Raw genomic sequence first — 15,726 nt, forward strand, 5'->3', positions numbered from 1 at the left:
AAAAAGGGGCTGTTTGACTGTCTAATAGCAGTGTAAGTCATTTCTAATTGTAGCAGCAGGTGTTGAGTGGAGTTGTAGGAGCAGCAGGAGACTTGTCATCACAGATCAGACTCTACAGCTCCAGAGGCAGAAATACCTGCAGAAAGAGACAGAAGAGGAGAGAGAGACGGAAGAGCACAATACTACAGGAAAGAGGAGATACTGAGTTAGTAACGTTTAATATATATCCATACTGATGTAGAGAGAAAGAGAGAGAGAGAGAGAGAGAGAGAAGCTCAGTGCATCATGGGAGATCTCCCGGCAGTCTAGGCCTATAGCAGCATAACTAAGGGATGGTTCAAGCCTGAGCCAACCCTAACTATAAGCTTTATCAAAGAGGAAAGTTTTAAGCCGACTCTTAAAGGTACAGAGGGAGTCTGCCTCCTGGACCCAAACTGGGAGGAGAAAACTAGAGGAGCAATCATAATTGCAGAGTAGAGTTTTGGCCTTTTGGTGGTACTATGCATGTAGTTTGACATACCCACCAGCAGATGGTGTACAACCTAAAGAAGGAGTTGTATCTAATGCTGAGGTCACATTGACTTCCTCTCAGTGGCCATTATGTTAATTGTTTTATTATAATGCCAATGCAGCAATCACACTCTTTATCACATGATTGCTGAAGGATGGATGAGTGAAGACTGCAGGAAGCATAAGTAGCAGAATAGAAAACATTTTCATATTATTGATTATAATGATCATTTCCATCTGCAGGGGCCTTTGTGATGGGATAAACTCATATCTCTTCAAAAAACCTATGTTCTCTTTTGAGATCGTACAGAATGTTACAAACAACTGAAGATATAAAAATAGTAACAGTAACACATATGGAGAATGAAGATTAAAAATCCAAATATTATGATTGTAACAGTGTCATATCTCTTCAAACAGATATGTTCGTGCCTGTCACTCATCCTGTGCTGTCCGATGTGATAATGGACGTGCTGGATCAGAACGTCACACAGTCTGGACATGTTAGAGAAATGGGTCACAGACAAGGACTAATCACAAAGTCCTTGTCTCATAAAGTGGTGTTTCATCACATCTCCAGTCCAAAAGCAGGACACTGAGCACATCAGAGATAAATTTATTATATAATGCATGCTGAATTTCAAACATCAGATCTCATCAGACAGCAGAGCTGCACTCAAAGATTGCTCCTGTATGAGCAGATTTTTTTTTTTTTTTTTTTGCTCTTTTTCTGCTCAGATATCATTTTACATTTTATATTTTCTGAATGTCATATTATCTTAACAAATGTAATAACTCTTTTCAGTACAAGTGACAAATGACAAAATAGGTCATTTGTCACTGCTCTTTAGAACAACACCTTGTGGTCATCTGGTTTCTGAAATCATTTGTCTGTACCTTCAAAATGTACAGAAATCACTGTTGGAAAATTAATGGACTTAATGATGTGACAACACTATGATTAAAGTTTGGTTAGATTTAGGAACAAGAAATCTTAGTTGATTTTAGGTAAAGATCATGGTTTGAATTAAATTAAATATTTTAGTTAGAGGATCACAAGCATCATAATTACAATAATAGTCCATGATTAAGGTTATGAAATGTTAGTGGTCATGTCTCTTCCTCTTATCATGGGTATATTGATAGACCTGGATACAGTGTCACCACTCATTTGCTGTGAGAGGTCATCCCCATGTAAGGCCTTGGGGCCAAGCCAGCAGGAGAAAAACTAATGCACATGTGCAGCAAACTGATGAGACATTTTCACTCAAGTGGGCGCCACTTTACATTGAAGACGCTGACCTTTTGTCTCTGTAACAATGTCACACCTGAATTCTCCTTTGCCACCTGAGCACAAACAGATGACAGTCCTGCGGAATGTGCTGAAACATCTGATTCTGACTCTTGGGAGGACAGTCTCTCAGTTAACATCTACAAACAACTACAAGAGTGGACCAGGAAGGTTTATGCTCCATCTACACAGAGAGTGTTTCAGCTGTATTTTTCTGTCATCCCTCTCACATGTATCTGACAGAACAGATATGTTTCTACGTGAATCAGTCAAGCTGTCTACACAGAGCACATGACAGCTTGTATTTTAACTGTGCTCTATGCCCATATCACAGCCTGAAGAGTATTTTTACACTGTGTTTAATTACATAACTACAGTGATTGTGTATTGGGCTCTGAGTGCCTCCAAATGCAGGTGACCTACAACTCAATACTGCATCTGAACACACAGAGCACCAGGACTGCTTCTGCTGCTCTGCTACCAAGTTATTTTTGTGCTTTAAAGATGAACATGACTTAAATAACAGAGCATAAATATGAATATGTCTTGGCATTAGGCTCGTTGTTAGTCTTGTGGTAAGGATTTTGAACTATTATGTAAGATTAAGATTTCATTTCCATTTTATATTACAGAGATGTCTGGCATACATTATGAAAGCAACAGATAAAATAAAAGACTAAGTAACTGCTGACTAAAATTTGTTTATGAAAACAATTCACTCTCTGTTGATCACACTTGGTAATCATCCATGTGTTTACATCCTTATGAATCTTAACCTTGTACACAAACACTTCAGGAGACAATGAAAAGCTTGATAAGTAAAGCTTGTTGGAGGTGCCTGCTTTACTGAATTTTTCTAGGTTAACATGACACACAGCCCATACCCACACTGGATGATATGAGAACTTGGTAGAGATTAATCCCTGTGTCATGGGCCTCTTAACAAGCTTCTAATATTTTAACAGGCAACCTCTCTGACTGGACCCAGTCTGCAGGAGGTTTACAGAGGTGGAAGTGTAGTGTCGTCACTTCCATCTGTGAACACAGTGTGAGCAACAGTGCTTTTTAGGGAATTGAACAGCCACTGCATTAGGACAACGCTAGCAATGGGACATCATCAAAAATGTCTACTCCTCTGGACAGTAACGCCTGCTGAACTAGTGACTGCTGTCAATACACAGTGTGTGTCTGGCAGTCAGCACTGAAGGTCCAGGATAGGCAGCCAGGCAGACACTTGCCAGTGCTGACAAAAACAAAACTGAGCAGGTGGTTGGTGGTTAGTTTTTTTTTTTCCCACTGGTTGAGTCAGACATGAACACTGCGGATAAGGAATCCATGTGCAGGACAGGACAGAGGGGGACAGTGTAAAATGTCATCTCATTGTGAGGAACAAAATGCTAAACCAGTTCAGGTTGGCTTTTGTTAAGCACAAACATTCACTGTTGGGTATGAGTGTTAATGCTGCAGATAATGTTGTTTTATTAAAATGGGATCAGGACCCACATGATAGATACAATGCAGTTTTAGCTGTATATTCACTGTAGAGTTGTTCAGGGCAACACTGTTTGTCCATGGGAAGACTGAAAACTGAGTTAGTTCTTTGTTTCCTGTTTCTTATTTTATATGATGCAAATCATGACATTCATGCACCATTCTCACCCTCTTGAACACCCAACACTACAGACACCACGTGCATACTTATCATTTTTACTTACTTGTGTAAATGGTGTGGATATGATGTGTGTACCAGTAAAAAATGACAAGGCAAGACAAGGATGAGGTCCCTCACTGCTTTCCCGCCCCATGACCAATAGAGAGCTGAGGTCACAACGTCACATCCGAGCTAGTCCACTATTTCAAATGAAATTATGAAATCCCACCTATGCCTATAATGTGTGCATGTCTTACTACGGCTACATGGCCTTTCTATCATGTGCCCTCAGCAGGTTATACATACAGCAGTCACAGCATAAAAGCCTACAACAAAAACACAGATCGAAGAAGTTAAAATGATGAAAAAGTTAAGTTATGAAATTATTAGAGCCATAAAATGTCAGCAGGTTCAGCTGTTCAGGCACAGTGAGGTAGTTACTCCTGGAGCTCATGGACCAAAGCTGAAATTAACTCTGTTAATCAGAAACCCTGTAGGTCCTGGACAGTTCCGGTGCCCTACAAGATCAGGTTCAGTGATGCATTCACTGTGTGTGTTATTGGTCCAGACTGAGTGTTGGCTGTTAGCTGGGCGGCCTTGACAGAGAGATAGGGCCCAGCTTCACCCTGCTCCTGTAAGCAGAGGCAGGTGGACCTGTTGACTTGTCTATGAAAATAACAAGGTTTGTGCACAAAAAAGGCAGGCTCACATTTTGTGACCATTTGGTTCATGAACTGCAACAGGTGTCACTATTACAATGTCAGCTTTATATCACTAACTTACATCGATAAGAAACATCAAAATAATGAGTAATGCAAGTGCTGCACTAAGCATGGCAGATCAGGACACTCTCCACACTCATATGGATCTTTATCATAAGTCAACTGTAACAGTTTTGGAAGGAACTAAGAAATGATGTTGTTCTGCTGATAGAAGTTAAAGACCAGAAACCGAAAAATGGAGGTGACTCTGTCGTAACTTATTTTGTCTGTTTGTTTGGAGGACTTATATAAACCATCCTTACACATTTTACATCATGACATATACAGTGCTGCTTGAAAGTTTGTGAACTCTATTTTCTCTATATCTTCATATATATGACATAAAACATTATCAGATTTTCACACAAATGTTAAAAGTATATTTAAGAGAATCCAATTAAACAAATGAGACTAAAATACTATGCTTGATCATCAATCATTAATCATTTGTCTCATTTGTTTAATTGGGTTCTCTTTATCTACTCTTAGTGCTTGTGTGAAAATCTGATGATGTTTTAGGTCATTTTTATGAAGAAATATGGAAAATTCTAAAGGGTTCACTGTAAGACTGATTTTCTTTTTGAGAGTTACTGGACACAATTGGAACAGAAAACCATGAAGGGTGAGGGCTGTGGATGACGAGGATGGAAATGTTGCTGCACATACATCAACTGTTCCTGACTGAGGACATCACAGAAGAAAGTTACAGCATTTCTTCATTTGTTAAGCTTGTCAAAAATATAATCTGTGCAAAAATGTTACCAGTCTAGCATTTATCCTTTTGGTCTGACAACAGCAGCTCAGCCATGGCCAGCAGCTCTGCATGGGAAGAAATCAGAGTGAATAACACTATCTGGCTGTGACGCAAGCATCCACAAGGAGAAAGCTCTCCCCCCACCACCTTATCAAGGCAACTGTGAACAGCCGTTACTATGTTGTGGGTCAAAAGGACAGAAACACTTTCCTGCCTGAGAAGAGCTTGACTAGTTTGAACCAGATTATACAGGAGGTTTGATCCCTAAAGACTCTCTAGTTGACTCAAAGTGGCACAATTATTGACAGAAACTATGAGAAGAGATAATATTCCCCCTGTTAGCCTCTCTACATTCTCTACCAGTCAAATCCAGAATAGAATTCAAAATCCTCCTCACTTACAAAGCCCTTAATGGTCTGGCACCATCCTATCTTAAAGAGCGTACAGTCCCCTACTATCCCACTAGAACTCTGTGTTCTCAGAACACAGGTTTACTGTTGGTTCTTAGAGTTTCCAGGAGTAGAATGGGAGGCAGAGCTTTCAGTTATCAGGCTCCTCTACTGTGGAACCCTCTCCCTGTTTGGGCCTGGGAAGCAGACACCCTCTGTAGAGAGTAGCAAAAACTTTCCTCCCTGCAACTTCATTTATGGAGGATCAACATTATTAAATTAATATCCGTTCTTGTTTAAATTATTTATTTCAAAATGTTCCTCTTTGATCAAGCTTATAGTTAGGGTTGGCTCAGGCTTGAACCATCCCTTAGTTATGCTGCTATAGGCCTAGACTGCTGGGAGATCTCCCATGATGCACTGAGCTTCTCTCTCTCTCTCTCTCTCTCTCTCTCCTCTCTCTCTCTCTCCATCAGTATGGATTCATATCCATGTTAACATGTTACTAACTCAGTATCTTCTCTTTCCTGTAGTATTGTGCTCTTCCGTCTCTCTCTCCTCTTCTGTCTCTTTCTGCAGGTATTTCTGCCTCTGGAGCTGTAGAGTCTGATCTGTGATGACAAGTCTCCTGCTGCAACAGGTGTGAGTGAAGTTGTAGTTGTGGAGTTGTTTTGTTTAGAAATTATTAGTCTTACTCATAATCTTATTGTTACTACTATTACTGTATAAGTATTACACACACACACACACACACACACACACACACACACACTTATAGGTTTATGCAGTTGAGACTGTACTGAGAGCCCTGAAAGGATGTGATGTCATGGTTCTGATTGATAAAAGTGATCACAAACAGTAAATATTATGTGAAAGTGATGCTGCACTTTGTAGTCTGTTAGTCTTATATTGTATTAAACAGGTTGATGACACACTGAAACATATGTTTTTATTGGCCAGCTGAGCACATCCACATGGTCAAAGATGGACAAAGACAAACTCTGACCTACTGCCAGGAGATTGAAGTACAAAAGAATCCATCAGTTGTTGAGGCATCAGTCACAGTGAATGGGAGACAGCACGATTCACAGGAGTTTAATGTGACTGTACCTGAAATGTTCAATGTGCTTCATTCATACTCTGTGAGCCCTGTGTGGACAGGGAATACTCCTCCAAAATGTGTTGTTGTGTTCTTCTCAGTGAAAACTGAGACTTTGAATTTACTCATTAATTTCACAATAATGCTTACTAAGCATAGATGAGCCATTTGTTTTTATCAGGCTGTAAGACACAGAGGGCTGAGATAACTTTAAGAACTCTCAGAACGGTCTTGGAAAGAGATGATAACTTCAGCCATGTCAAAGTAAAATGAGTCAGCTGTTTATGATAGCATTGGACCTGAACAGCAAAACAAAAGGTCAAGTTGTGTTCAATCTTATACTGTTGTTAAAATGTTTCAAAATTCAAAACAGCTGTGTTTGCCATGTGCCAAGTGAAAAGTGCCAGTGAAAGAATGGCTTTCTCAGTTCAACAAACACCATTTCCCACAAGCCCAAGACTATAAACATTACTGGACTTGACTGCCAGTCAAGTAGTGAGCTATCAAATGGAGTTTCAGCCTTTGAAATCCAGACATGGCTGTTACAGTAGTATACACATAAAGCCAAAACACTGTAAAGATGACATAAGAGAAGGAGGATTTACAGATAAGGGAGAGTTATTTCAGCTGTATTTTTTTCCTGGAGCTCAGGATGTCCAATATGGCTGCCAGTAGGTTTTTCATATCACCTGGCAAGTCTTTGTTTCCCTCCAAATCTATTGATAATCTGGTGCTTTGGAGTCATTTTCAACCACCGTGAAACAGAGAATTTCTTTAAGTTAATGTTACAACAGTCAGCATCAGTGTTTCAAACTTGCTGAGTCCAATCCAGTAACTATAAATATGCAGTTTTTCATGAGTTCAGAGGTCATGATTCGAGTCTCATCATTCTTTGCAGGGGACTCGCAGAGGCTGAAGGAGGCCTGCTCGATGTGGTGGCTGTAGCGGTCTTCCTGTTTGATGATGAATCTTTGCTTTTCCTTTTTACTGAAGGCTGTGTTTTCTTTCTATGAGCTTCCCTCTTTGGACTGTTGGGAGCTCCCCGGTGCTCTAAAAGTCTCTTGTGAAATACTGCCTGGAACTGCTGTGCCTGCAAGACAAAGATAAGGGAAAAATTAGTTGATTGAAGGACACGTAGCTTGGATGCAGCAGGTCGCCTTGGTCCTTATCACTGATATTAACTTTGTTATGGTGTATTTCTGGTTTGGCTTTGGTATTGAAGCCACTATTCTCACCTGGAGTAACTATATTAGTTATTTACTGTGTATTAGTTAAGATTATTTGGTCAAATTACTTTTTACAGAGGAGCTCTTACCATGTCTGGCTGTGTAGTGGTATGTGTTGTACTGGTTGTGGCTGGGAAAGCAGTGGTGTGCTGCTGGTTCTTTGGTTTGGCACAGTACATCTCCAGATGCTGAAGTTCGCAGCCAGCTGGCCTGCAACACTGATCCACTATCCCCTTCCCTCTGGGACGAGCACCATAACCAGACCACGTACCTTTACCTGCAGAGGTAAACAAAAACTCAGTTTAATGTCTTTCTGTTAGCCTGCAGTGCCCTCCTGACTTTCAAAACATACACGGCAGCAACAGATAAATGAAAACTTATTTGGCCTGGATGTAATATACGTCTAGTGATTCATCCTGCCCAGCAATACAAACATATTAGACAAAACAATATATTATGATATTAATGATTAGGCAGAATATATACTGTGAATTGTCTATTTTTCTAAGAGCCTCCCTGCTCTTCCTCTGCTGCGTCTCTGTTTCTGTGCCTTTCTTTGTTAGTATGAAAGCTGAAGTGGTCTCAGATAACAAGTGTTTTAACAATAAAGCTATCACACACTGAGGCACAGTGTCCCAGATAGTACGCTGCCAGATGGAGAAGGTGGCCTTGGTCAGAACAGGGGAAAGGTAATCAGGTGAAAGGGCCTCTGGGTAATTTATTTTTTAAGTATAAGGTCAACTGTGAAATGTGTGAGTGTCCCACTCAACTCATAATGCTGCAGTCAGCTCATTTAGAAGTCTATCCAGTACCTTTTATCAGTCATATTACATAATATCTCTCAGCAGATAGAGGGACCAAGTTTTCATGGAAATGCAAGCATTTTGATTTCTGTTGTTCTGAGCAAGAAATAGAGCTGCATGCACAACCTCCATTCATCGATCTGTTATCTATTATACTATTTTGCATTAGAAGTTGAGTTTAAATACAGAGACCTACAGTACTGTAGACTTGTGTTGTGGCTAGTTTTCATGTAAATAATGAACAGGGCTTGTTTTGTTATTGTGGAGCTGATAACATGACCACGGCCATATCTGTGTTATACACCTCTGCTAGAGAAAGTGTTAACACACAGGGTAGAGTAACCTTGATAACATTTTTTTCCCTTCAGTTTTTTCTTTTTCTTTTCTTTTACTTTTTTTTGATATTTATTAAAATCTACAGTAAAAATGCAACACATCTTTATTTCTCTTGTAGCAAGACAGAAAATAAATAAATGAATAAATGGAGGTTGTGCATGCAACTCTATTTTCTTCGAAATTTCAAAAATGTAATTTATTTATTAATTCTTGTTTGAACTTTTAAAAGTCTATCTGCTGTCTCATATGTACATTGCACTGTTGGAAACACAGGAGCCTACAGAAAGACTGTGTAGTGGGCTACATACCTGGGTTCTGACACTCCTTGACATATCATTAAGTCATTGCTGACTGCAGCTTATTTAAGAATTCTGTGTAATCATGGAGTAAGAATCCTGTATCAACAACCAGTTCACTTATGTTCCATGGAAACATAATGTCCACACTGCCAATAAGACTTGTAACTGGGATACAGATACATGCATAGGTGCGTCATCAACTAACATAGACAGTTAGTCAGTAGATTTAACAGACAGACAGTCTTCATGAAAATGGATTAATTTACACTCTGAAGTTAGATTGGTTGGTTAGATGGCTTTCCTGGGTTAATCCACTGGATCAAGTGGACCAGTACATTCAGGAATTTTGAATAACAAAAATGGCCCTAATGAGCAGCACAGTGGTGCAGTGGTTAGCACTGTTGCCTCACAGCAAGAAGGTTCCAGGTTCTCTATGTGGAGTCTGAATGTTCTCTCTGTGCCTGTGTGGGTTCTCTCTGGGTTCTCCAGCTTCCTCTCACAGTCCAAACACATGCAGGTTAACTGCTGACTCTGAATTGTCCGTAAGTGAGAATGTGAGTGTGAATGGTTGTCTGTCTATATGTGTTGCTCCTGTGATGGACTGGTGATCTGTACAGGGTGTACCCTGCCTCTCGACCCAGTGTCAGCTGGGATAGACTCCAGCCCCCCCACGACGCTTAACGGATAAGTGATATAGATAATGGATGATGAAAAAAATGACCTACTGTGCTCTGTTGACATTAATTGCACAGGTTGTGAGCTGCTGAGCTAAAATGAATAAAATAGTGGTCAGTGGCTTCAGTCAATGATATAACAGTGAACAGCAGTGAACAACACAAGCAGAGTGTTGTTTAATTCAGTGACATTTTTCATGCATCTCTACAGTGCTGCTGTTGGTTCCTTCTAAACCCTGTCCAGACCATTATGCAACAGATCCACACTGACATCCTTTCTATGTATTATTCATATTTTAAAATATTATATGAACACTGCTGTTAAAAAAAATCTAAATTGCTTTGCTGGTATAATGCAGGCTTCAATTGTGCATCATGAGTTATGTAATTCAGGGGGAGAAAAGGTCAAAATTAGAATTAAAATAAATGGACCTGAAACATGGTCAGGGCATTCATAATTGAAAGTCTGACACTGATTATACCTGCAATATAGAAATGACCTCCTGACTTTTCCATTACTGCCACAATAGTGCAACAGTTTCAACTTGTATAGAAGAAAACTCTGACAGCTTCCTAATTGAAAAACATAAAAAAAAAAACACACACAAATGGATAACATGAAGATAGACTCACCTAAATAGATTCCACGATCCCCACACACAAATATGAGGTCACTGAGGAGATCAGAACCACAGCGGAGTCTGGCGGCCTCTGAGGAGAGCGGCCAGCCTGCCAGACACATGGCGCAGTAAAACATACTCATGTGAGCACATAACACCTGAAGACGAAAAGAAAAACTCTGAATACATAACTGCAACATGCAAAAGGGTTGATGGTTTTCTGCCCAATCTGTGATCAAAACACAATTAAATTCATGTACTCAGGGTACATGAAATGTACTCACACTCTCTCTCCTCACTTCCCTGTTGTTGTCTAACAAAATTCCTATACTTATAATGACTTTCCTACAATTTTTACTTCAGCTGCCAGATGAAGGTAGAAAATGTTTCTGAGCTTGTGTTCCACAAGTGACTCCCACAGTCTCTGAAAACTTCACAGTTTTAATTAATGTCAGTATAGTGTATACCAGCCAAAATTTTATTCAGGGACTTTTGTTTAGTGTCAACCTGAGAAGGACAGGTAAGTTACAGTTTTCAGTCATATCAATAATACTAAACTACAAATGACATAAGTCAAACTTTTAAAAATTGAATGAGGGATTTTTTGACCATAAGAATATTCATTATACTTATATATTATATTCCTTGCATTATGGGCTTTGAAACAGCATTTGGACAATGGCAGAGGGAGATCATCTTTGCAGAAAATATATTTAAACAGAATGTGGAAAAAGTGTGTACAGAAACAGTGGCAGAGGTGAGGTTAACTTTCTAACCCTGCTTTTTAGAATTGGATTCATGATCATCAGTAACTTTTTTGCATTTGTTAAAGATTCAGAGCATGCAGTAGTGTTGTGGTAACTGAAGAAATGGGTACACTATGAGCATGTACTCTTTGATTTCTTATTGAATCATATTGTATCAGAGTAGATATACAGTAGTGGCAGTGAGCACAGAAAGTGTTTGAGCTGTTTTTGCTCCTTTTTCCTCATGACCCTGCTTTAAATGCAAAGATTGTCATGATGCCGTTCAGCAATTAGACTGCTGTCAAGTTGTAAATTACAGTTTTTAAGAGTATGGAGCTGTGGGATGAATATAGACATTGAACATGAAATATAATAAATGAGCAAATCATCATAACTCCATCCACTGAGAAGAACAGTCAGATGCAGTTGAAAGCTTTGTGAAAAAAAAGAAAATAAATTCTGATATTCTTTAAATCAGCTGTTTCACTTTCAGTCCTGAAATTATCTGTGAATTATTTGATCTAAATTTGACACAAAAAAAATCTTAAAATAATAATAATTAAGAGTGAAAAAGATTTATTTTCTATTAGAAATATATCAGCTATCAATACAACATGTGAGTCTTATAAATCTCCCACTCTCCCATCAGCATATATGGCCCCAGGGTCAAACCTGGATTATGGTTATAAATTGGTTGTAATTTGGTAAGAAAATAATGAAGTCCATCAGCAGTTCACAAAGCTAGAACTAGTTTGCAAAAAGATGAAGTAATGCTGTAAGTTAGGGCTTAATTTCTGAGGAAGTTGCCTGGAAAGAATTATTATTATAGACAAAATAATGATAAGAAAATAATCTGTGCACAACAGGGAGATAGTCAGCCTCACACTGGAATGCACTGCTTCTTACACATATGACAACATCAATAAACTTGAACTTGAACATTCACTGTTTATTTATTGTGTTGTAACTGATTATCCATGTATGTTGAATTGTATGTTTATCCATCAACAACTTTCACAAATGTACATGTTCAGCTGACATGCTGTGTGGTAGATAATTAATACAACAAAAAAGACCCACATGACAACCAGTGCATCTAAATCTACAACTCAGTTCCTTTCTAGGGATTTAGAGGAAACTATTGGATGCATTAAATAAAGTGTCACCAGTGAGGACACAGAGGAGAGCAGAAGGAAATCTTCTGCTGATTCCAGCTGCTTCAGTTACTATCGAATGATTTCAGCTCTACAGAGAAGATAGTTGTCTGCACTACTACGCTGCATCAAATCAATAAAGTGAAACCGTCCTACCTTGAGTGTCTGTGGTCTGGCAGAGGAGCAGCATGAGGAGAGCATCCTGTCTGTACGGACTGACCTCAGCAGACCTGCAGTCTTATAGTAAAGCAGCAGGAGGGGAGGACTGCAGCACTGAAGTTTCCTCCCCCTGCTCTTCACACTGTTTCACACTTGTATCTAGTGCACTCATATCAGATGATTTAACATACTGTCATTGTGGTTGAACTTGTCCTGCTGTGTTCCTACAATGTTTGTAATTGTATGTTCATATATGATGGTCACAAACATGATATCATATTTCTCTCCAGAATGAAACCAACTAATGGGAACACTGATTTCACACACTACAACAGTCCTGTATTTAATCCTCCCTTCACTGAGGATAACATGTTCAGGTTTTATTGAAACAAATCTGCAGCAGTGTTGATTTAACTGTATGATCATTTCTGAGGATGTCATTTGTGGATGTGTGTTGAATTGCACTGAGTTACTGTGAGGTGTTTCGATTTTTGCTATAATTTTTTATTACTCAAAAAAACAAACAAACAAACAAAAAAACAACTCCACAAATTGCATCCTCTAAAATGATGATACTGTTGAATAACACCTCTAATACAAAGACCAACTGAAGCCCATCCAACACTAACTTTAGTGCTGTTCAGTATCAGACACAAGTGAATTGAATAACGTGGCCCTGAGAGCACAACACACTGCAAGTAGACAAAATAATAGCAAATGAAGGCAAGATTTTCATCAGGTTGACATCATATGTAAAAAAAATCCAAACAGTTTCATTCACACAGAAATTAGCTTCCCCTGGAACACACCCAAATACAGGAAGCACTGCAGGGTTAAAAGCAGATATCTGTAATAATAAAAACATTTCAGCTCATTTCCAACACCAGTGACAGTGTGCCGACTTCAGCAACTGTATGAGTAACCACGGCAACAACGTGGTGTTCCCAAACATTTGCCCCTCTTTAGTGACTCCTGGAAACTACTTTCTGTATTTTGTGTTTTCTCCCCTTGATGCATTTTTTCTCTAAATGCTGCACATTTTCTCAAATTGGTGAAGATGTTTTCTTGGCTTGGCTCTGAGAGAGAATATAGAGAGATCGACAGTTGCACATTTTTGACTTGATGGTAACGTCAAGTCAAAAACAACATTAAGTGCTGAATCAGAAAACTTACAGAAGTTTAGTCTGTGTCAGCTGAATGATGAAGATGAATCACTGTAAAGTGAATTTTAGTGGAAATGTAGTTATATACAGGATACAGTCTCAGATTCCACAGATACCCAAACATATAGTCAGAGTCATAAAGCACTATCTTCAGAGACAAGAACAAGGAAACCTGCAGGAGCTGGTCTGGCCCCTACAGAGCTCTGATCTTAACATCATGGAGTCGATCTGGGATCACATGAAGAGACAGAAGACAGAGACAGCCAAAACCCACAGACAAACTAGCAACTCCTCCAAGATGTTTGGAACAACCTATGTGCCAAGCATCTGAAAAACTTTGAGCATGTTCACTGAGGAGAACTGCTGCTGTTTTAAAGACAAAGAGGGAGTCACAGCAAATACTGAGCTGAGTTAGGTTTTGTTTACCACACTTTGTTTGAAGCTAATTGATAAAGAAAAACCATACATGGCATTATTTTCAAAAGTAGCCACACTTCACTTTCAGTGCCTGAACCTTTTGCACTGTACACCTACATTGTATATAAATGCAAAGAGGTAAGATGATGCATATTGGTCTATATGGTATGCATCTGTGTGGGATAAAAATGTTTCAACTTCAGTGTAAAACAACTGTATTTAAACTGAGGCATTAAGACTGAATAAATGTGCAGAGACAGGAGATAAAAAAAAGATGATGATAGAAGATGGAAAATAACACACACACACACACACACACACACACACACACACACACACAGTGTTGCTAGCTAGTTTCCAGCTGCAGTGTTTGGTGCTCACCAAAAAGAGACCTGGGCTCTCCTGGAAGATTTTCTGATAAATAATGATTAACATTTCTCATGTTAAAATGAATGATATAAGATAGAAATGAAATCAAATTAACATCTAATGTCTTGTCATCAGTGACTGTACATCTACAAGAGGAAGATTGTATAATAATTTGAATAATCAGCGTTTAAGTCAACAGGAAAGGTCATTCAGATACTGGAACATCTGCATTTCCACGAAAGCTGGGAACCTCAGTCTACTGAGAAAGATCACATGATAGTATGATTGCTCCATAACAGTACACTACATGGACCTTGTGGTGAGATTTAATTGCATCCCAAATCAGAAGACAAACCTGGGGCACCACTTTCCTATTTTACAAGCAGAAGAACAGTAGTTACAGGGTGATTATATAAACACTTAAATCAAACTATCAATCTACTTACTCAAGTAGATACTAGAGTCCAGAGAGAACATTAATTGTAAATATGAATACAGATTAATGACAGACATTTTTTTGTTCTGAAAGAGTGGTGGAAGTACTTACAGCCCTAGGTAGTCTCTGTAGGTTGCATATCAACAAGGCAGGGCAGTCTGTATGGAGCTGGACATGAAAGTCTTGTGGCACTAATGCAACAGATGAACAACTGTTCTCAGACTCAAATAAAATAAAATGTCAGTGCCATACTAAACTGGTGTACATAAAAACTAAGTAATGGCAACAAAAGGACTGAGAATAAGAATGAAGCATCCTAGAACAAAAAGAGTGAAGATGACAGAGGAAAAGATACTTAAATCACACTAATGGTCCCAGTATGACCACTGTAACACCTGCATCCTGCACCTGATATAACAAGAATATAACAAAAGAAAGACTAAGACTAATGTTAAAATTTCAGGTGTACAGCTACATACAGTGTTTCACAGTTTTCCTATCCTTATCAATACTCTTCACATGATGTTTTCTTGGCATTTGCAGCCTTTTAAGACCAGCCTCATTTTGAATGTGTGACCATGAGTATGGTTTGGAAAATGTCAACTACAACTCAAAAGTCCCACTACTGACCCCTGGAGGTGGTGGTGACACTATCAAAGAGGAACTTAACTGATTACACTCATTAAAGTGTGCCTCTCACCCGATGGATAGGACCACAGGCCAAGTTTGGCCTGATGGCACCTCTAGAGGACAAATCAGGTTTCAACAAAAATCTAAATCATACACTGGAACAATTTTTAATTATTTTTAAGCTATCTTGTCATCATGCCCACTAGGGTTGGGGTGACTGTGGCTCAGGAGGTAGAGTG

General features: G+C 39.0%; 1 protein-coding gene across 2 annotated transcripts; it reads right to left on the bottom strand.

Moving 5' to 3' along the window:
- Window positions 1-6,279: 6,279 nt before the first annotated feature.
- Window positions 6,280-12,552, bottom strand: igf3 (insulin-like growth factor 3). Of its 2 annotated transcripts, none has more exons than XM_018701580.2 (4): window positions 12,470-12,552; window positions 10,427-10,571; window positions 7,771-7,958; window positions 6,280-7,545 (listed from the first exon to the last, which is right to left on the bottom strand). In XM_018701580.2, exons 1-4 carry the CDS (start codon window positions 12,512-12,514, stop codon window positions 7,324-7,326), a joined length of 600 nt encoding a protein of 199 aa, XP_018557096.1. In that variant the 5' UTR covers window positions 12,515-12,552; the 3' UTR covers window positions 6,280-7,323. The 2 variants fall into 2 exon arrangements, with proteins under 2 accessions (XP_018557096.1, XP_050926970.1); XM_051071013.1 differs by having other exon boundaries at window positions 10,427-10,522; window positions 12,470-12,515.
- Between the last annotated feature and the right edge of the window lie 3,174 nt (window positions 12,553-15,726).

This window comes from Lates calcarifer, linkage group LG6 (assembly GCF_001640805.2).
Source record: "Lates calcarifer isolate ASB-BC8 linkage group LG6, TLL_Latcal_v3, whole genome shotgun sequence".
NCBI lineage: Eukaryota > Metazoa > Chordata > Actinopteri > Centropomidae > Lates > Lates calcarifer.

Excerpts from the sequence above, each read along its gene's own strand:
- igf3 (XM_018701580.2), bottom strand. The coding sequence starts at position 12,514 with ATGCTCTCCTCATGCTGCTCCTCTGCCAGACCACAGACACTCAAG. Across the intron at positions 10,572-12,469 it reads CCAGACCACAGACACTCAAG|GTGTTATGTGCTCACATGAG; the intron begins GTAGGACGGTTT and ends TTTCGTCTTCAG. Across the intron at positions 7,959-10,426 it reads GGATCGTGGAATCTATTTAG|GTAAAGGTACGTGGTCTGGT; the intron begins GTGAGTCTATCT and ends TTACCTCTGCAG.